The 21,629-nt window shown below is 31.7% G+C and overlaps 3 protein-coding genes across 5 annotated transcripts; all 3 read left to right on the top strand.

The window, feature by feature from the left end:
- The first annotated feature begins 743 nt into the window (after positions 1-743).
- Positions 744-8,026, top strand: LOC132909304 (HMG box transcription factor BBX). 2 transcript variants are annotated; one of them, XM_060964067.1, is made up of 9 exons: positions 744-950; positions 1,035-1,274; positions 3,592-3,792; positions 4,024-4,479; positions 4,579-4,766; positions 4,858-4,980; positions 5,060-5,167; positions 5,255-5,592; positions 6,088-8,026. In XM_060964067.1, exons 2-9 carry the CDS (start codon positions 1,248-1,250, stop codon positions 6,174-6,176), a joined length of 1,530 nt encoding a protein of 509 aa, XP_060820050.1. In that variant the 5' UTR covers positions 744-950; positions 1,035-1,247; the 3' UTR covers positions 6,177-8,026. The 2 variants fall into 2 exon arrangements, with proteins under 2 accessions (XP_060820050.1, XP_060820051.1); XM_060964068.1 differs by having other exon boundaries at positions 744-1,274.
- Positions 8,027-9,008: 982 nt separating this feature from the next.
- On the top strand, positions 9,009-10,669 carry LOC132909329 (protein yippee-like 5). 2 transcript variants are annotated; one of them, XM_060964109.1, is made up of 3 exons: positions 9,009-9,155; positions 9,293-9,454; positions 10,087-10,669. In XM_060964109.1, exons 1-3 carry the CDS (start codon positions 9,133-9,135, stop codon positions 10,274-10,276), a joined length of 375 nt encoding a protein of 124 aa, XP_060820092.1. In that variant the 5' UTR covers positions 9,009-9,132; the 3' UTR covers positions 10,277-10,669. The 2 variants fall into 2 exon arrangements, with proteins under 2 accessions (XP_060820092.1, XP_060820093.1); XM_060964110.1 differs by having other exon boundaries at positions 9,020-9,155; positions 9,260-9,454.
- Positions 10,670-11,089: 420 nt separating this feature from the next.
- On the top strand, positions 11,090-17,533 carry LOC132909300 (protein Smaug homolog 1). The gene is made up of 9 exons (XM_060964059.1): positions 11,090-11,250; positions 12,869-13,205; positions 13,283-13,601; positions 13,673-13,917; positions 14,002-14,112; positions 14,182-14,553; positions 14,658-14,817; positions 14,934-15,186; positions 15,268-17,533. Exons 2-9 carry the CDS (start codon positions 12,992-12,994, stop codon positions 15,433-15,435), a joined length of 1,842 nt encoding a protein of 613 aa, XP_060820042.1. The 5' UTR covers positions 11,090-11,250; positions 12,869-12,991; the 3' UTR covers positions 15,436-17,533.
- Positions 17,534-21,629: the final 4,096 nt, after the last annotated feature.

The following is a 21,629-nucleotide window of genomic DNA, read 5'->3' as shown; positions in this document are numbered from 1 at the left end:
AAACTTTTTCATACAACAATAAATAAGGCAGATCTGCGTGTCCAGACCACGGTCTTATCAACTATAAACAGATCTGAACATTTCCATATCAAAGGTATCGGCGATGTTATCCGTCTTTTGAGTCGAAAAAAAATTATATACATATAATCATATATTCATATATACAGATATTACGAATGTCTCAGGCAGAGACAGAGACAGAGACAGTCTACTCATCTTTGCCTGTCTCACAGAACGAGACCCTTTTTGTCTTCCATGTTTATTTTTCAGAACTCAATTTTCGAACGATTTTCTTTAGCAAGTATCGAGACCTGTTTACTGTTTATTCATATGATCGTGCAGTAGATGCTTTGCACAGTCATTTTGATTTTCCATTATATTTCATTGGCAATCAACTCAGCATTTTTATCACAAACTGAAAAATATCTTCATTATTAATCAATGCCTTAATCTCAAAGATAATGCGTAATTTATAATAAAAAATTAATATTGTAATTTATATTAATTGAGAAATATTATACAAATTTGTAAATCCTTCATTTTTAAGGGTTAAAAAGTAAAATATTCAGGAATAATAAATCTCTTTTAGTAATGTTTGTGTAGTTTAATTGGTAACACTGATATGCTCATACGCGCGAACCTTTTATTTTTTTGAACACAATGCGCACGATGCTGAAAATGTGTACAACATTAACGTATTGCTCTCTCGATAGTGTGTGTAATTTTATACGAAGCGAAACAAGAATTCAGTATTCATTAGAGACTTAAAATAATATTAGCAGTCGATACGATTTAGAATCTATTGATTCATTCAGATTAATTCTTTTGGAACGAGCACATATAGGCGCGTGACTGGTTTTAACAGTGACGTTTGTAGATTCGTGACGTTTGCACGACAAATGATTTAGTTGCAAACACAAATCGCTGGAATAATACTGTTTGTGTGACTTGTGAGTAAAACATAGCCCGAAATGTTTTTCAAAGCGGCTAATAAATTTCGTGAAATGTGATAAAATATCGTGACTTTTTGCCAGAATTTTCTTTCACGTGGGCCACCAGAAACAAATGTGGACGAAGGCATCGAAGGAGGAAAAAGATAGAAATAGTACGTAAGAAGGAGAGGTTAATTCGTGCACGGAAAAGAGTCAGAGAAAGAAAGCAAGATACGGAGGAAAAGAGAGGACACTCAGTGCCGAAGCTTTATCTTTATTATGCGCCGCTGAGTGAATTGTCAAGTGAAATCAGAAATGGCTGCCAACGAGCAACAACGCAAGGTGAGTAGGGAGAAATACATTGTATTTTTCTCGAATTGCCAATGGCTTTTCGATACGTCCGTGTCAACAGTGAATTCGTAATACTGTCTAAGGTTAAATTTTTCATTCTGAACAGTCGAACGTGTGATTTATTCGCGATGATTTTGAGTCAAAAAACGGGATTTATACAATGTCTCGAGACTAGTCATACTAAAAGGAACAACAACGTCTTGGGCTTAGTTCTATGTTAATAAATATTTGACAATTAGAGGGACTCAAGAACGAATTATACAAGAATATAGTAGCGTTTTGCGTGAATGGGAATTTTTTCAAGGGACGTTTCACTTCATTCAAATATTTGCCAGATCATCGGTGCATAGAAAGACGTATAAATTGTTATATGCAGTATTTACATTTGCACAAGCAGCTGTCAGTAGATGATCGGAAAGGTGTCATGAGGTCTTGGAAAAAATGTGCAATGTGCAATTCTCTTCGATGTCTGGTTCATATGAAATATGTTGGAAATTTTTTTTCAAAACATCGAAAGCTCATACGAATTTGACGGAGATAGGTAGTGCGATCGAGGCAATCAACGTACAATAGCATTAACGAAAGCTGCGACGTATGACAACCGACATGCCCTAACAATTTTTGACTATATTTCCTTCATCATATTTTTCATCATATTTTTGACTAACGATCCGACTTTTACATAAATCGAAATTAGTGAGGAATTGCGACATTTCATACTGAAAATATCCTGGACTTTGTGCAGCTGAAGTAATTAGACAGAATACGAAAATTAACATATGCCTGTTATGACGGCGGATATCTATATTTCTTTTTCAATGAGACTACTGCTACTACTACCGTCAATTTTAATATTAATCGTATATTGTCAATATTATTACGAAATATTTCGGGAATGTGGCGAATCTTTCATTCCTTTGACATTGGATTCTCTACCAATCCAAAGCATTTGTAGATCGTTCTCCTCGTTGTACCATAAATAGACGTGATTTTCTTTTTTGTCTTAGAGTTATCATGGAACGCAATCTTTTTTTGGAAAAATCGTTTTTACAAACGTCGCAGCATATGTAATCTTTCTCATGACTTTTTACTGTTGATGTTTAAATTTTATGATCGATTTCATAATATTGTGCACAGAACACAAATTAATATATTTTTATTATACTCTCGTTTCGTAATAAAGTTGACTTATCGTGAAGGTAGAAATATTGGAAAGATAAGGATAAATAAAGAAAAGATTGCATTCCATTAAAATGGATATATTTCTGTTTTTATTTTATTCACTTATGTGTATGTATGCGTTGTATACGTGCATATGCACAATCTCCGTCATATTTGTGTGTTGATTCACGTTTACATTTTTTCATCACTTGTATAACAATTCGTTAAGTATGGACGTGAATAGAACATTAGAAAAAGTATGGGGAATAACGTATACTACAAGTAATGCATTTAATTGCACTCGTAATCAAATAATCAATAAAGTTTTTTTTATCAAGAAAATTATTTTTATAAAATTAATTTACCTTAGATAAAATAATAAAATATTCTTATAATTTCGTTCTTAATATGCTTCATTGAATAAATAACTGAAAAACATATTATTTACCATTTAGTATATTATATTAGTAATTGTCTTTAATAAATATTTCATTTAAAAAATGTTCAAATGACACTTGTGCTTATTCAATGTTAAAAAAGGTATATACACATAGATGAGTAATGTATGCACATGCATCCATTTCTTAAATTAGTAACAACATATTTTTGTGTGTATTTCTTTAAATTGTACATTTAATATAAACAATTAGTTTCAATATATTGCTATTATCTATGAATGTAGAGATAAGCATATGTGACCTTAGAATCTGTCAAGGTATGTGATTTTAAGGTTTCACAACTGCCTAATATAACTGAATATTGTTCTGATCTAAAAATATATGTAATTTTTTTATTGTTATACATCATATTATATAATTTTTGTAACAAATAACAACTAAATATGTAATATATATTAATTTCTGTAAATAATAATGATTTACTTAATTTAAGAGATGGTATTTGTGTTTATACCTAAATATTTTTGTTAATTTAATTACAAATATTTTAATTCATATCTTATTAATTGTTTAACATAGTATTAAAAACATATTTTTACCATATTTAAATAGAAATAGAAAATAATTACACACATACATACACATGTTTTATTTCAATCAGATTACTTTACATAATTTTTATTAACCAGTTATATATATTTGTGAAGAGATATGTATTAATAGATTTATCAAATTGTATTAACAATTAGGAATCACGAGAATTAAGAGAACCAGCCCACCATGCAAGGAGACCAATGAATGCTTTTCTTATTTTTTGTAAACGTCATCGTGGTTCTGTGCGATCTGGTTTCCCACATTTAGAAAATCGAGCAGTTACAAGAGTTCTTGGAGAATGGTGGGCCACTCTTCATCCAGATCAAAAACGTTCTTATACAAATCTAGCACAGGAGGTAAATTACTTGCATAATAAGGAAGTTAAATGTCATGCTAGTAATTATACTGTTGATGTAATTTGACATAGTCAGTTGTAAATCTTACAAACTCAATACTGTTTACAATCCTATACAAATCTTTATTAAAAACTAAATATTTTTTTTTTAAGTTATATATTAGAAATTTTAATTACAAATTCTTAATTTTCCTAATTTTAATTTTTATGATTACAATTTAAAATTTTTCAGTACAAAGATGCATTCTTAAATGCAAATCCTGACTTTAAGTGGTACAAATTACCAGCACCTCCTTTACGTACTTTGAATACTAGGCCTACAAACAAAAAGGCAGAAACAAATTCTAATGAGCAAATAGTAGAAAGTGTAAAATGTGAGAACAAGTCTTCCGATTATTCGAAATCTGATAAGCGAGATGGACAATCAATTCAACCAGGAAAATTAGCTGATGAATCCCAAATTGGTGGCCTCAGTTCATTATTTACACCTCAAAAAACACAAGCAGCAGATGAGAAAGTAACTATTAATGGTTCTGTGATTGAAAATGATAATGAAGTTCCAAAACCTCCTAAAAAAAGATATTTAGAAGTACCTTTTTCATCTGATAATAAGAGAGAATGTAAAGCTGATCTTTTTGATGCAAAAAAGAGAAAAAAATCTGAATCAAATAATAATGTGCATCAATATGTAAGGGACCTTTTTAATTAAATTTTCTATTTTTAAATAATTAAATAGTCGTACTGTTTCTTGAAATTTCTCATTTCTAACATTAACAATTGTATTTAGGATACAGAAGATGAAAAAACAGAAATAAATAATTTTTTAACTACGAACATGCCTTCAGAAGAAAGTAATTTTAGAAGTGAACGAACATGCAAAGGTTTACGTTATCAAAAGTTCCTTGCAGAACAAATGAAAAATGTTGGTGCATCAGGACAGCAGCCTAAGAGAAGAAGACAAACTGGAAATCGTAGGTAAATAATTACAATATTTCATTAAACTTGTGTTGCATGTAAAATATGATTTCATCATTAATAACCTACTTCTGATTGATGCTTTCATTAGCATTGATGGTCAAGCAACTGAAAGAAGAAACTCTATTTCTTCAAATGTCAGTGAAAAAACAGATTCCTTGAGTAGTGAAGGTGGAAATAGCTCTCGCGGCGAATTAGAGCATCTTGTTGAAAGGTAATTTAAATTCGTTTATCATTTGCATTTTTGTTATATATATGGAAACAAAAAGAAATAATATAAGTATTATTTAAAGCGCCGAGGGAAATATAGAGGCATCAAAGCCAGAAGAGACAGAAACTGAAGGCGCAGAAGGACAAGTTGATTTTGGACCATGGACTGCAAGAAAAAGGTTTCGAGCTGAGTAAGTTTAATGTCATTTTATAATGTTACGCATTAAAGTATTGTGTAATATACAACGAAAATGTATTATTTTCATTTTCTTATGTAGGGACTTTAATTTAGAAAAGAAAATTGAAGCGTTACCATCTTTAAGTTTAGAAGAATTTCAGGAAAAGAAGAAGCAACAACGTACGAAAAAGAAAAAAATTGTACAAAAATTAACATCGACTTCGAATAATAAAAGGCATCAGAATAATTTCGACAGCAACGATCAAGCAAACGGTCAAAACAATACAAAAATATCCCAAACAGAACGTGAAAATTCAGAAGATGCTGAGAAACTTCTAGTTGGAAGTCAAAAAAGGAAAGCACGAAAACAAAGCATTACACGTAACGCGGCAGCTATAAATGATTCAAAGCAAATTGAGATCGAGGAACCCAATAAATGTAAGTATAGACGAAATAAACTGTATTGTTTATTTCTTACTTTCATTTTACTTCTTAGTGTTTTGTTCATAAATATAACAGAAATATTTCTTGTAAATTTTTCAGATTGGAACGTTATTATTTTTATGAAAGAAAAACTTATAAAAATTGTCTTATCTTTTATTTAGATTATCTATGTTTTCATCTATAAAGAAGTGAAAGTTACAAGAAGAAATTGTACTTTTTATTAGGAACTAGAATTCAGTTAACTAAAGCTTCAATTTATATTATAAGGTATTTATGTATGAGTTAGAAAACATAAATTTACGTTCCAATCTGCAAAGTTTTCACTTGTACTTAAGTTTTATAATTTGTAAACATTCTTGGTTTCAAAATTAAAATATTTAAGATTATGAAAATAGAGGATATTACGTTTCATGTTTGTTATTATAAATACGATATAAGCTTATATTATTTAATTATTATCAAGTTAATTAATTATGCAAATATTGATAGCATGGTGTGCATCGCCGGACTTAGAAGCACTGGCATGTCTTGCAGCAGTTGCCGCCAACAGAACAAAACTTACCAAAAATAATACATAAGAGATATATATTTTTCATATTTAGCAGTTGTTCATGACGTAAACTTGTGCTAAGTAAACCAAAATCTTATTCATTTATTTCTTAATACAATTTCTTATTAGCTGAATTATTGAAATAATTGCTTTCATTGCTGTTAAAAAAAAAAAAAAAATAATAACGTTTCCGATTTATCAAAAATGTACTACGTTATTATTGTTAATATCTATGTCGTTAATCGCTGTTAATATGAATATTAATACTGTGACTGCTATAATTATTTCGTCACTCAAAATGTAAAAATATTTCTTTTATGTTGCATGAATGTCCCACAAATGTGGTTTATGGAATATAGTTTCTTGTATAGTTTGTTAATGAATAATCTTGTTACTATTACATACTGAAGAAAGATTCTAGTTTTCACTTTGCGTTGCGTGTAATTATTAAAATGTTACGTCAAGCATTCTATACCTGTTAATAAATACCTGCAGTGCAGATGATAGCCATTTTATCTAACTTGAAATAAAAATGCCCGCATATTGATATTCATTGGGAAATTTGTGCAACTTCCAACAAAGGACGTATTATAGTCATATAGGACCTGACTAGGTAAATATTCGCTGAAGGAAAGGAAAGGTGCATGCAATAAAAGAGTGTTAGTGAGCGTGTATTATGATGATATTGGCAGAGCAAGGATTTGATCTTGCAAATTAATTTTTTTAATATAAAATGTTATAAATACTATGAAGAAGGGACGGTAACAAAACCGTGAACCTTCACAAAGCCGATGAGCAGGGCATTTTATCATATCTATGTGTAGTAACGATAACACGTAATAATTGCAAAGTCACTTGTTACTATTTTTGTTATTATCATCGGCGTACGTTTTATCTATATTTCATTATGTTCTGTAAACATTTTATGTACATAGAAATAGGTGCAGTATTATGGAAGATATCCTTCATGATCTGAATATCAAAAAAGGATATAATCAAAATATATATGTATAAATATATATATATATATACATACGCAATATACATGTACACATGAAAGAGACCACTGTTTATATGCTGTACGTGCGTACATGTAAATATACATAATAACGTTACGTATGCAAAATAAAAAATGTAAATTTTATTATTAGCGAATGTTCAATATCAAGAAGCGTATGTATACGTGTATGTATATAATTTGATAAGACTACGTATATATATATGAATGTATATTTATAATATTTATATAACTATTATTCTAGAATTAAGACCATGAAAAATGCGTTTCTGTGCTCTGTTTGAGAAAGTAAGGGACTTGTCTGTGATTTTGGCTAAAGGAGTTTTTAATATTTTATATTTTTCTATTGATTTTTTCTCTCGTTTTTCTTTCTCACTTTTTTAATTTCATTGAAGTCTAACTCCAGACACTATTAGTGAAATGATAGGAACAATTAATGTTAGTAAATTCCTCTGTAATATGGAAATGAGTATACTGATTATATTTCAAATGTGCCTTGAAGAGATATGAACATAGATATTAAACAATGACCAACAATATATTTTCGATTCGTTTCGTAATTCTAAATGTTTTTTGGCTTTTACATTTATACCTTCCACATTTTCTAATTGTGGTTACGGTACATAACTATAGCGAGGCTTTTACGGCCAACGTCCGAATATTTGGAATTATAAAAGAAAAAATTAAGGGAAAGTGTTTCGAATTTTACTGCACAAACATCTATGTACCTAGCTTTAAAAGTATAATTTACACGAACATATATATTATATATATATATATATATATCTATATTATATATATACTTGTAACATATTGTATACCGTTTATATGAATAATAAAGATATAATATTTTGATGTAATCTCTTGAAATTATTTACAAGATATTTTTAATATATATAACACGGATAACACGGATATATATAACAGTTCTTATTCTAAAATAACTTATTCATTTTTTCAATGTATGTTTATTTTAAAAAAGAAAAAAAATAATGCGTAAAGAGCCTTACTCTAAAGAAAGCTTACTAACTATTTCAAAGAAAATTTTTTAAAAAATTTTATTAAAAAAGATTTGTTAATTTTATTTATGGTATTTATTTAAAAATATTTCCCAATTCGCATGTCTATTTTAGACGCGAATATGGATAGTAATTCATACGAATACTTGTATGAGGTATGAAATTAAATAAATATTTGAGTAACGTGTATTTGTGGCATTTTCGTCATTTTCCAAAAATATATTATGATGCTTATGTTTTATTTAATTTGCTCGTGTATAAATATAGATAATATATATACATGTTTCTTCTCAACTGTGATTTTTAACGTTAAGATTACAAATCTATCTTATTCATCCTCTTATTGGTATTTCGTTTGACACATTTCTATTTTTTTGTTAATTTAAAAAATAATCAATTTTCATGTATCGCTATTGATGTTGATATAAGTAAATAAATTTCGCAAATATACATATAAAACCGTTAAATAACATTACATCAAACTTATTTCATGACTATTTATAGTGACACATGTTTTATAAACATATAGTTCTTTTAATTTCGATTTAAACTTACCTAAATACTGCGTTCTCATTTTAAAATTACGACTTATATACAACATGTTTTATTTTCAAATTATTCACTATTTTATTAAACCATTTTTAAACTGTTGATTATGTATGTAATAATATTCATATCGAAAGAAAATTTATATTAGAGACAATAATTTTGTATTGAAATTAAAAGAATTATACGTTTATAGAACATGTAGTTTTATAAATAATCATGAAATAATTTTGATGCAATGTTATCTTACATTTACAGTCTTGTATGTCATTTTTGTATTTTTTGCAGTGTCGCTCTGGTCGCAGCGTACGAGCTTAAAATTTTTGTAGGCGGTTGTACCATCTAGAAGTTTGAAATCTATGAATCATCATTAAAACAGCTTAACAGACTCAAGCGTTTGGATGGTATTGTTGTGTAGCGTAGTGTATGTATCGCGCTGTAGTGAATGCTACGCCAAATTACATGACTTGCTTGTTTGTAGAGTCAATGCAGTTCGTTTGAATCTACCAAGTCGTTTTTATTTCACAGTAGATAGTTGGAAAGCGATTTACGATATTTCAGGATGGGCGTAATTTTCTTGGAACACATCGGAGGTACTCGGTTGTTCTCCTGCGCTTCTTGCGACACCAATCTTACAAACAGAGGTCAGCTGATAAGCACGCGTTTTACGGGTGCGACAGGCCGTGCTTTTCTATTTAACAAAGTCGTCAACTTGAATTACAGGTATTCGCGTTTTTCCTTTGTTCCTTTAAATAAATTAACGTCAAACGTAATATACAATAAATTTATGTTTACATTTCTACCTTTTGAAAATTCTCGCGCTTGACAAAGACAATTGTGTAAGGTGGAATATTATTATACTCATGTACCTAAGAAAGAGGGAGTTAAATTTAAGCAAAAACTCGAATTATCCGTCCGTAGAGGAGAATGTGTATAAACATATGGTAAAGAGAACCGTAATAATTGTTTGTAAAATTCATTACAAAGGTACAACATGGCGTCATTTTGTTTTGATATCATCATTGTATTATTTGTATATTACGTTAAGATTTATTAGTACAGTTTAAAGAAACTTTGTCATTCTAAAAAAACTTATCATTATTTCAAACAAAAATAATTTTATTATTTCATTGATTATTTAAATGTTTGTAACTTTTATTACTTATTTTATGTTTATTATATATTATTCTTAGGTACATGATTTGCCTGTTTATACATATGTAGCTTTTTAACATTATTTAGCACACAGGATACCATTCGTAAATGTACAAAATCTCAGAGAAATTGTACTAATGGAATAATCTTATATGATTTTTGATTGATTCATAATTTAATTTGTCTACAATGATACACAGCGAGGTACAGGATAGAGTGATGTTGACGGGTCGTCACATGGTCCGAGATGTCAGCTGCAAAAACTGTGATGCTAAACTTGGGTGGGTGTATGAATTTGCCACAGACGAGAATCAACGATACAAGGAAGGTCGTGTCATCCTGGAACGTGCTTTAGTCACTGAGAGCGATGGAATGGGCGACAATATTTAATAACATACACATAAGTAGCACGCCATAGGATAAGAATACCTTATAGTCAGTGCTAAATCAGTTGTCCTACTTCTCTGTGTTCTTTCATTATTTGGAATAATCAAAAAGAAAAAATTATTGTATGAGTATACGATGATTTATATTTAATACCTAATATCTAATATTTTTGTAAACATGAAATATATATTATTATTTTAAAGCTATGTTTCATTCGACAATGTATTTCGTGCTAGGTCACATTTAAAATAAACGTTCGGTCTATTATTGTGTTAGAATTTTTAATATCATAATGCTTTTTTATATTAAAAGTTATTGTAAAGAAAAATATAGATTATATTGAATAAGTAAGATAAATTGTAAACTACGACCAAATATATTAATTAACTTAATAAATCTCAGAGAATTTGTTAGTTTACATTGATCAATAAATAGACTGCGGATGTTTATGCAAATTCATATTTTTACGAATATGTAATACTAATAAAATAGAACCTCAGAAAATATTTGTTTTACTCACCTCAAATATTAAAACGGATATTGTACTTTGAATATTTTATATATTTTTAATATTAATGCACTCTGCATTCTGCTGATATTTTTAAATTTCTCACAATTGCATAAAAATCCTCAGTTTATTAATAAATATACACTAAAAATAGAAAGAAACCTAATTGAATTTTGAACACATACTAAAAAGCCAAACAAAATCGACGTACATTTGAGACACAAATGAACCGCGCCCCAAGCTATAACGCGATTGGTTGTTACCATTCGAGCGTGGTCCAATAGCAGAGGTGAAGTTCTGCAACGAGTTGCGACGACGAACCAGTGTGGTCACGTAAGCCCACCATACCGCATGGTGGATACATGTTTCCTTTAACTCGACGTTGTCTAAAATGCTATAATTGTGTATTGTTATTATTTTGCAAGGGTACAACGAACTTGTGGAACAGCCACCTCCAGCCTTGCATACGGTAATTATACCAATATGTAGCTATATTATATAGCATAAGCGCGTTGACCGATTTCAGCATACAATTTGTTGTTTGCTGTTCGGCTCAATGGCCGAGTGCTAGTCGCACAGTAGCAGTATATTTGTTACATTTATAGAATATCCCTTTCACCTATTTCGCAACAATTTCGATAATTTTACTACATATACGTTTTACTGTGAAAGTCGATTAATATTAATACATAAACGAATTATTTTTTATTCTCTTGTTTTTCTCTGTTCGTTCTCTGTCCTTTCCCCTCTACTATCCCACGCATACAAAGATAGCAGCGGCACCGACGAAAGCGACTCAAAGAATTCTACGGAAATACAAAATGAAATTTTTCTAAGAAACATTTAGTTTTATCGTACGAGGGTTTTAGAGGCTTTGGTGGAACTTTGATGGATAGTTGCGTTATTTCTGTCCGTAGAAAGAATCGTATCTTATCTATCAGTGTTAGAGGCATGTAAAGTCTCGCACACGGTGCCATTGCACCGCCGAATGGATCGTAACAGGAAAGCTATAAATACACACGCATCGCGGGGTAAACAAACTTGACCTCAGTGGAATTCTTATCGATGTACCTACATGTCGATGCAGTGTACACAGATATTTGTGAGGTTATGTTGGACATTAGACTTCGTTATACGCCTATAAAGACCGAAGAAACCCAACGATTCGATATTACAGAATTAATATATTTCTTTTTCCGAAAACTAAAATAGTGTTTACAGTATTATAGTTGGTGAAAAAATTATTTGGAATATTTAGTGTACCTAGTTATAATAAATTATTGTTATTGTTTTTTATGGTACGTTGTACGTTATAAGTTTTATTTTTGAAATAAATACAAGTAGGTTTAATATAATAATTTTGTAAGACTAATTAATATTAGACGTTCGATTTTACTTGCTCCACACTTTCACTGTTCTAGAAAGTTGATATGTTAATTTATGTTAAATATTAATTTTATGATACTAAGTTTAAACGATAAAGTTATGGGTGATTTAAGAAAGAAAAATTAATAATTAAATTTCAAATAATTGAAATCTGCAACTCTTGTTATTTGAATATTATAATACAGTTAATATAAAGATAGTTTTTAAAGATGTATTTTAGTTAACCATGCAATTCTATCATGTATGTATATAATAAGATTTTTTTATATATTACATACAAATAAATGTATATACTCGTATAAAATCATTATTAACATTATCCTATTAAATTTAATATTAAAAATGTATTGTATTGGTATTAGAACAATATTTTAGCAATAAATTTCAAATGAATTAAATTGTTCTTCATATATTGTATAATTTTATTTTTAAATATTTAACTTTGTTGTTCTCCTCACTTCTTCTTTGTTTGTGTATCAAATAATATCTTCTCCAATTTTGGAATACTTTATTCATGAACAGTTTAGAATACGCAAAAAATAGCAAAAGCCAGATATTTGATAACTATTTATATCTTAATAATATTTATTAAAATATAATCTTCATTTAGATTACGGGAGAACATTAGGGTTAAATTCCTAATAAATTATTTGACATAGAATACATCTTAAAAATGTAAATATCCTTTATATTTAATACAGAGTGCTGGATTATACCTGGTTTTGCTTAAATATTATTGGAACACAATTGAATTATAATCTGAATAATCCAAAAAGAATTGGAGCTTTTAATATTTGCTCCTTACCACTAAAGCACTGTTAAAAATGAAGTGGTCACCCGGTGCTCTATTCTGTGAACAAGTTGGTGAATTAACTCGAGTTTTCTCACAATGGAATGAATGTGAGCAAACTGTAGTTTTATATGCACTACTTCGTCGCATTCCTGCAGTTCAAGCAAGGTTTCTTGCACAAGCAGTGCAGCATTCCTTGCACTCTGTTTCTGAATTAGACACACAGGAACTAAATGCTAATAATCCAGGTAATTTTTATAATTAGTATGAACGAATTTAAGAGTCTACAAATGTAAATGATCTTCATTAAAAAATGTTGTTGTAGCATTTATTAACTCATTGCTATCAGAATCGACAGAAATTGCTATAAATCAACTTCTAACACATTTGCCATTATTAAGGCCTGGGAATATAGAGTGCAAACAATGTTACTTAGTAGCGATACCAGAATTAGTAAGCCATTGTGTAACTACAGGGCAATTTACCGAACAAACTCAACAACTGTTAAGTTATTGTTTGATTCATCCAGCTATAACTAGTCAAGATAGACGCTCCTTGACTCAGTGGCTTCGACATCTGGAAGAACGTATTAGTGGTACGCCACCAATACACAGTCTCGAAGAGTACACTAATACTACTATTAGGTAAATTAGAAACAGTTGTATAATATTTATGTATATATTTATTATATTGATTTTATTTACCTTTATTTTAGATGGGATAATGCATGGCAGCGAAATTCTAAACAGCAAAGTGAACAGACAAGTTTATTTGGCACACAACCAAGCACTGCCTTCAATTTGCAATTTCCTCCACCCGTAACTCGTCAACGACGATCGAACAGTTTAACACCACCCGTTGCTCCATCTCATCATCTAGAAGTTGTTGATCGCAGTAACAATATAAATTGTACAACTAAACATAAGCCACGAAGTTTCAGCGTATCTGGAGATCATACAAGTTAGTTTAATTTGAAGTTAATGTTAACGAGAGTATTTCGATTATACTTTTATTTTATTTGAATAATTGTTGGTTTCTAAACAGGCAATCTTATTGGATTAGGCCCATTAAGCCCTCAAAGTTCTTGCGCAAGTAGCGGCAGCGAAGGGCGTTTGGACGAAACATCTACCCGATCGCTTGCTAGTGGTATGAGAGGTACGTATATATAATTTCATAAATTTACAGTTCGTCGATAAGAAAAGTAGCATATTATTTATTTTTCAGATGTCCCATCATGGCTTAAAACTTTACGCCTTCATAAATATAGTTATCTATTTGTTACTCTCAGTTACGAAGAAATGCTTCAATTAACCGAGGAACAATTAGCAGAACAAGGCGTGACCAAAGGGGCCCGACATAAATTAGCTCTTTCTATCGCAAAATTGCAACAACGCTATACAACACTTCTAAATTTAGAGAAAGACTTATTACAACCAACGCACGATAATACACAATCGGCTTCGTTTTTACAAGGCCCGACAGTTTTGGTTAATACGATCGATGAATTAAAAACTATTTTAGCTACTCCCATGAAACCTAGCCAAGAAAATGATCTTCAGGATATACCTGCACAATTCACCAAGGTTCTTGGAAAACGTGAGTATTGCGTAATTATTAATGTAATGTTTCAAGATAATATGATACGTACCAGATAACAAGAATAAAAATATTCTAACACGTCGTGTTTGTTTGTTTTGTAGTGTGTAGCCGGTTGGCACTGGATAGCGTGGATGACGGTATTTTATGCGCTTGTATTAACATATTAGAGAAAGTATTGCAGCATGATTGCTTTACTCCAAATCAAAAGGAGAAGGTACAACAATGGCGCAGTAGACTTGGAAATCCACGACCAACTCCAAAGTAAGAAAAAAAGCAATAACTAAAAGAGATAATTTTTCTTTTAAAATCATGATAATTATAATCTTCGAAATAAATAGCCGGATACACAATTAACATTCGTACAATTAAAATTTCAGATGGCAACATAATTATGGCTACAATAATAGAAGGTACTGTAACCCGCAGCAGCACAATAGAAAACCAAGTTTAAACTTAGGACACATCCATAATACGCATCCGCAAAACAATTCTTTTGTGGTTAGCACTCACAGAAACAGTATATCTACACCATATTTACAAAATAATCAGAACCAAAGCGTAAATCAGAATACTTTACGTCCAGTCCACGCGACCAAAAAGCGACCTAGTTTACAAGAATCTAGTTTACAGGTACGTTTTTTTATTAAGCTTAATTTTGCATTTAGATGCGAGCTTTTTCACGAGAAAAATTAATTTCTATTCACATTTTAGCAGTTACAAAGAACGTTACAACGCACATACAGTGCACCGAGGGATCATTTTCTTAACCCGAATAACAACAACGCATCCGAAACAACGGAGCCAGAAATCAACTCTCGTCTCGAATCTCTTTGTTTAAGAATGACGGAACAAGCAATCGGTGGTTTCGGTGAGGCCTAATAAATTCTTGTCTTTTTTCGTTGACTGGATCTACACAGTAAGTAAGTCCTGTTAAAAACAGAAAAATTATAAAACGACATATGTGTCCGAGCTTCGTTCTTCCAAAGTCGAAGGCAAGACTGACACTCTTACATTTTGCGAGAATAAAGAGACTCCGACAGCAATGATAAATGCTGACAAATAGCACGTATAAACGTGCATGCATTCTCACGCTTTAATAGCCCTACCAAATGAAATGTCCAACATTTGAGACATTTACACCAAGAAAACCCAGTTTTGCGATGTCAGAACGACACGCGAAGGAAAACTAAAAAAAAAAAAAAAAAAAAAATATTTTTTATTATATCTGATGCAATTATACTATTTAATTGAAACTGACAGAATTTGGCAAGCCAAATGCTATTAGAAAGATAGATTCTTTCCTTGACTAATTGCTGCATCTATATAAATGTATTATATAAAGAATATATATGTATACACATATGAGATAGAATTTTATGGGAAGCGGATAAAAAAACGTATAACATATATTAAAACGAAAAAAAAGGGGACGAAAACGGTACACCACATTAATTGTGCGATGTTTGCAATATTATTATTTTCGTGTGTTATCCATTTCGGGAAATGGAATTTGTCTGATTTTAAGCGCCAGGACACATTATATACTAATGTATTCATTTTAACGAACTGACTGATTTTACTTCTTTTTAACATTACTACGATAATTATCTCTCCGTTCTACTTTCTTATTGCAACCGCCGCTATTGCTACTACTCATCACTCTATTTTCTGTCGACATCGTTTATTACTATTCCGGCCGATAGCTAATTCGCCACACCATCATTTTCATTACGTCCATCATTGTCTTTACTGCTTGTCATATTATTATTACTATTATCATCATTATTATAGTTATTACTGCAATTATTACTACGTAAACTCTTATTACTGCTACTGTTTACTACCATTTCTCCGGGTGACCACTAACACCATTATTAATATGCTTTCACGCTATTGCTATTTTTACCCTCCTATCGTTACGACTGTTTCTACTATTATCATCTATCAGCTATGCTATTACTATTACCATTACCCTACTACAAGTAGCCCTCACAACTACTCTTACTATTATGAGTACTGCTAATACTATAACATATTATACTCTCCCCGCTATCGTCATTATTATTGTATAGTTCTCCTTAGAGGAAATGGAAAATCATACTTAAAAGATATAATACACAATATTACTTCGTTATATGCATTGAGAGAAAAGGAAGAAAGGAAAGAGACGAAGCGCTGTCGCATGTACACGTTTTAAATTCGCCTTCGCAATCACGATTGTTGGAGAAAAAAGAATAGAAAAAGATGACATGCAGCGGTGTGTATACTTTGTAGTTTGCGCACAGATCTCGTGATTCTTTATACTCTTACGCGAGGAAGAAGATAAGGGAGAAAGCGAGAGAGAGTTACCACGTGTCTCTTCTTTTAAAGTCGCAGTTAACAACTATAAATAGAAGAGGATAAGAAGTACTGAAGGAAAGAGAGAAGGGAGTAGCGGAAGAAGGCGAAGAGATTATTAATAATAAACGGATTTTTTAAGGCCTTAAAAAGGTATAAGTCTCGTGCTAACGAACGCTAAGAAGGGTATAAGACTAAATAATTAAATATACACATATAGCGAAACGAGTCGAGGAATGTTAGAACTGAAAAGGAAAACTTGCATTATGCTTTCATGATGCGACATCGAAATCTGTGGCTTTAAATTATAAGCGTACACCATACTACTCTATAAATATGCACTTATTAGCACTTTAACCGTAATTACGTCGCGAGTAAAACCGTAGCATAATATTTTTCGTGCAACAAGGATAGGGAGATACGAGAAGAAGGAGATACGAGAGAGAGAAAAGATGAAACGGATGGCGATGATCATGATGAAAGAACGAGAAACAAAAATGAAAGAAAAAGGAATATGTAAAGATACGGGAAAGATTAAATTTAATAACTAAATATAATAGTATTAGCGATAAACTGATATAACGTATTGATAAACAATATATGAGACAAGCAAACAAATAAGCAAAAAAAAAAAAACAAATATATAAACGAAAGACTGAACAATTCACGCGCCGTGAGCCACATGGTGAATTTCGGGCGTTTCTACATTCGTTTAATTCTCGAACAGCTGCACGGCCGCGTGAATAAAAACAATTGGAAGACTGTGGAAGGAAAAACCTGTCAAAATATTAAGAATTAGAGAACGAAGCGCGAGAGGAAAGAGAGAATGAAGACAAAAAATTGAGTGAAAGGGAAAATTGGATGAAAGGACGGGAGAAGAAGAGAATACGTTTGTATGTGCGTGCGTGTGAGAGTATATATCAAGTTAACGAGAGAGTAATTTGCTAGCTATATATCTAGGTTATAACGATTTATTCTAATGATTATACTCTTATTAGGATCATGAATCTACGTAATGGCGCGCGGTGATTTCTCGATTAATTAATTAGCCTGTTCGAATGGAAAAAGAACTCGTCTACACGAAACAGATTAGAGGAACGATCAATCGATACGATATTTTGCGGTGATCATTCATCCCCCCCCTCCATATTCTTTTCCCCTTTCTATAATTGTGAGGAAAAAAAAGAACAAATTGACGAAAGAATCGAGTTTCATATACGATTTTACGTATCATCCTATTCACGTATACATATACACGTACATATAGCATGCATACATAAACACTCGTATACACAGATGGACACTACGTATATCCGACTAGAATCCCAGAGATGTTTCGTATATAGATAGGAAGACAGACACGTAATAATTTTTCAGGAGAGACGGTCAAAAGCTAGTCACACGTGAATACAATTTCTAATTTCTACCAGTTTTAAATGTGTATAGATATAATTTGTACATTTAATTGCGCAAAATGGGGAAAGGAAAGCAAAAGAAAGAAAAGAAACGAATGAAAGATAAAAAGTGAAAGCGAGGGCGAGCGCGCGCGATTTAAAATCCTTAAATGAAAAAAAGATAAGAAACGATAAAAAAAAAAAGAACGAAGATGGGAGGAAAGATCTAGAGAGAAAAAAGAAAACAAGTGGAGGAAAAAAATATATATGACGACTTTAGCGTTAACGCATGCAAAAATAAAAGCTGAAAGACTGCTTCCAAACGACTTCAGGAAATTCGTTCAACGTAGGATTTATTATTTCATACTGAAACGCAGTATCTAAATAAATGCGATCAATTTTAAAAAGGGCAGGACCTGAACTAGCTAAGAAACGCAAAGAGATATTATCCGCATCGAGCTAACATGCATGATGTGTTTATGAGAAAAAGTTAAAAAAAAAAAAGGAAAAAAAAGAAAGAGAAGAAGAGATAGAGAAATGTAACGGAAGCGTGATTCTGCCAAAGATCGACGACCGCTGAAACGATCACAGACGAACGAGAAAAGAACGAGGAATACGAAATCCGATACGTTTGTCGACGCCCTGTCTTTGTTTAGAAAATTGTCGTTTGCCAAGTTTCAATGCTAATGAGCCATGCGATATTTTTTGCAAAAGTGACGCTATGCGATTCCACAGTTTTGTACCGTGTATATTCCAATATTAAGGTCACACGGTCGCGTGCATTAGATTATTAGTAGATTGCGAACGTTTATTCAGATTTTTACGAATACGACTGAACATAGGACTTACGTTGAAATTTGTTATACTTTTTAAATATTACATACTTCTCTATAGATATTTTGTACATTCATATATATATATATATATATATATTACAGTATGCATTCTCTAGGTTTTCATAAATTTAAATTTTCCATAAATGGATAAACCTTCGCAGTCTAATCATTAAAAATCTGAATCTGTCGAATTCCGTTGGCGCCACAATTGCGAACAAAATCGTCTGCATGGAAGCCAATCTTAATACGAGGCAAAGAAGTTATTGTGTACATCTCGCGCATAAACGAGATACGAAGGGAACGTTGCACTTATAGTACTTACGCTGTCGTTATATATCGAGTCCACTGTTTGGTCGTGGACAATATTCCATAAATTTTGCCTCATATAATCGTGAGGGATAACTGGTGCGGTGGCTTTCGGCAGAAGCACAGCTTACTGCGATTCGATGGCATCGAATGGATAAGACGATGTTAAATTTATATTCTCACCATTGAAATTCTGGAGACTTTCGGGTGCAGTGCCTTTTTGAAAGGACGATTTCCTGGCGTTACGAGATTTCGTTATCGGTATAAGTCAATTGGAAAAATATGATGTGCGAATACTTTACCTCCACGTCGTATAAAATTGAAATCATATTTGAAAAGAAAAAGAAAATTTTTTTATTTTTGTCTTTCTTCTATATTTTTTTATATATTCGTAGAGTAGAACATGTACGTTTCAACGACATGTCTAAAATCAAATTCAACAACGAACACGTAACCAATTGTACTGCCCTCGTCGATTAAGAATTATCTTATCTGCGATTTTTATTTTTACTTCCCTGCGCCGTCCTTTATCTTTCTTCGTTAAATAATATCGATTCGAAAATATTTAGTAATTATATCGTAATAGGCTGTATATATAACTTGTTTTAAAAGACACGGGTCACCTCGAATATTTGCATATTTTAAAAGATAGAAAAGAAAAAAGATGTTGGATGAAACATTTTATTGAAGAAGGGTTCTCTAGTCATATAGAACGTCGTAGATTGGATATCCCAGTTAAATCAAGAGTTAAAAGACACCTAAATAGAATTTGGAGTAAACATTTTAAGAACTGATAGATCATAAGGTCGAAACCGTTGAACTGCGTATTTCAAATTTGGTTTAGTTCCCATAGGAACATGTAGACGTCGCGTGCGCCTTTGGAAGATTTTGATGCATTAATTTCATCGTTCCAAACGTCCATCTTAACATTAGACGCTACGTTGCTCCCATCTAAGACTCAGATATTTATATTTTTTTAGATCTTTCACAGAGCTAGCCAGCTTTGTCAGTATATTGTGAAATTTCTGAGAAAGTTGGCTGTAACGCTATCAAAGAATTCTTCTAAAAGGATGCTCTATACACGCGGAAAATGCTTTGGTAATTTCGATCGGTAAGAAATCAATTTGTGAAAGCTTCGAATTCTCCGACATTTGTACCAGCCAGAGTTGTGCAAAGATGGCGGCCAAGATAACAGGCCGTCGCATTATAGATGCAGACGTTTGACACTCGACGATCAGTCGCCATGCTTATCCATTCGTTGCATTTGCTTTTAATCCGCTTCAGAGATATGATCTCTTGTACCGGCGCGGGGACGAATGAGTTATTAAAACGCTATATAGCACAGGATATACTCTTTGGCCGGATGCTTGCGTTTCAGGTGATCGACTACTTAGAACCGAACTGCGGATTTTTATGCATCTACAGGAAATGTAAAGGTGCGAAACTACACAAAATGCACATGGTACAATATATTGCAATATTTCATAGTTGAAACGATTTTCTAATCTATGTTCCATTCTTCTGATTATATTAATATGAAAATATGAATTTGCATAAATATCCGTAGTCTACATACTTAGAGCGTACGCGTAGTGTGTATCTCGATGAGATCGAGAGGACAAAAAAAAAAGTGAGAAAACATGTAGCCGAAGAACTCATCGTCTCGAAGAACGTAAATAATGGAAGAAAATAAATTTTCGCTAACAGCGTATATATTAAAGAAAGGAACAAAAAAAAAAAAAAGAGCGAAAAAGAGCAAGTTTCCGGCCGAAATAAAGCGTCATTGACGATAACCCAGGTAGCAAAATAAACAACCATCGACTGACATTTGCTTCGACGAGAGAAAGAAGCTAGGCAAAAACGGAAGATGCGCTTTAGAAACGAGTTTATGCGAAACAGGAGCAGCTGAAAGAATTAGAAAGACGATCTGTGTGTAATCACGCGTGAAAATGTAACGCCTCCTCGTGTTGGGAGGGCTTCTGCTCTTTTTTTAGGTGTGCTTTGGCCGGCGAACGCGACTATTTGACACGTTTCAATTTTAACAAGTTCATGTACGAAGCACTTCTCGAGTTTAGCTTTCTGTATCTTGTCGATTGCGTTCGACTCGGTCGTTTGTGCATTACGGTTCGAACGATACGGAACACTTCTCTTTTTTTTTCTTTTTGTTTCCTTTCTTCTCTCGTTGTTGTTTTCTCTTTGA

This window comes from Bombus pascuorum, chromosome 7, assembly GCF_905332965.1.
Source record: "Bombus pascuorum chromosome 7, iyBomPasc1.1, whole genome shotgun sequence".
Taxonomy (NCBI): Eukaryota; Metazoa; Arthropoda; class Insecta; order Hymenoptera; family Apidae; genus Bombus; species Bombus pascuorum.
The sequence above is the reverse complement of the archived record's forward strand: the minus strand, read 5'-3'. Positions and strand labels throughout refer to the sequence as shown.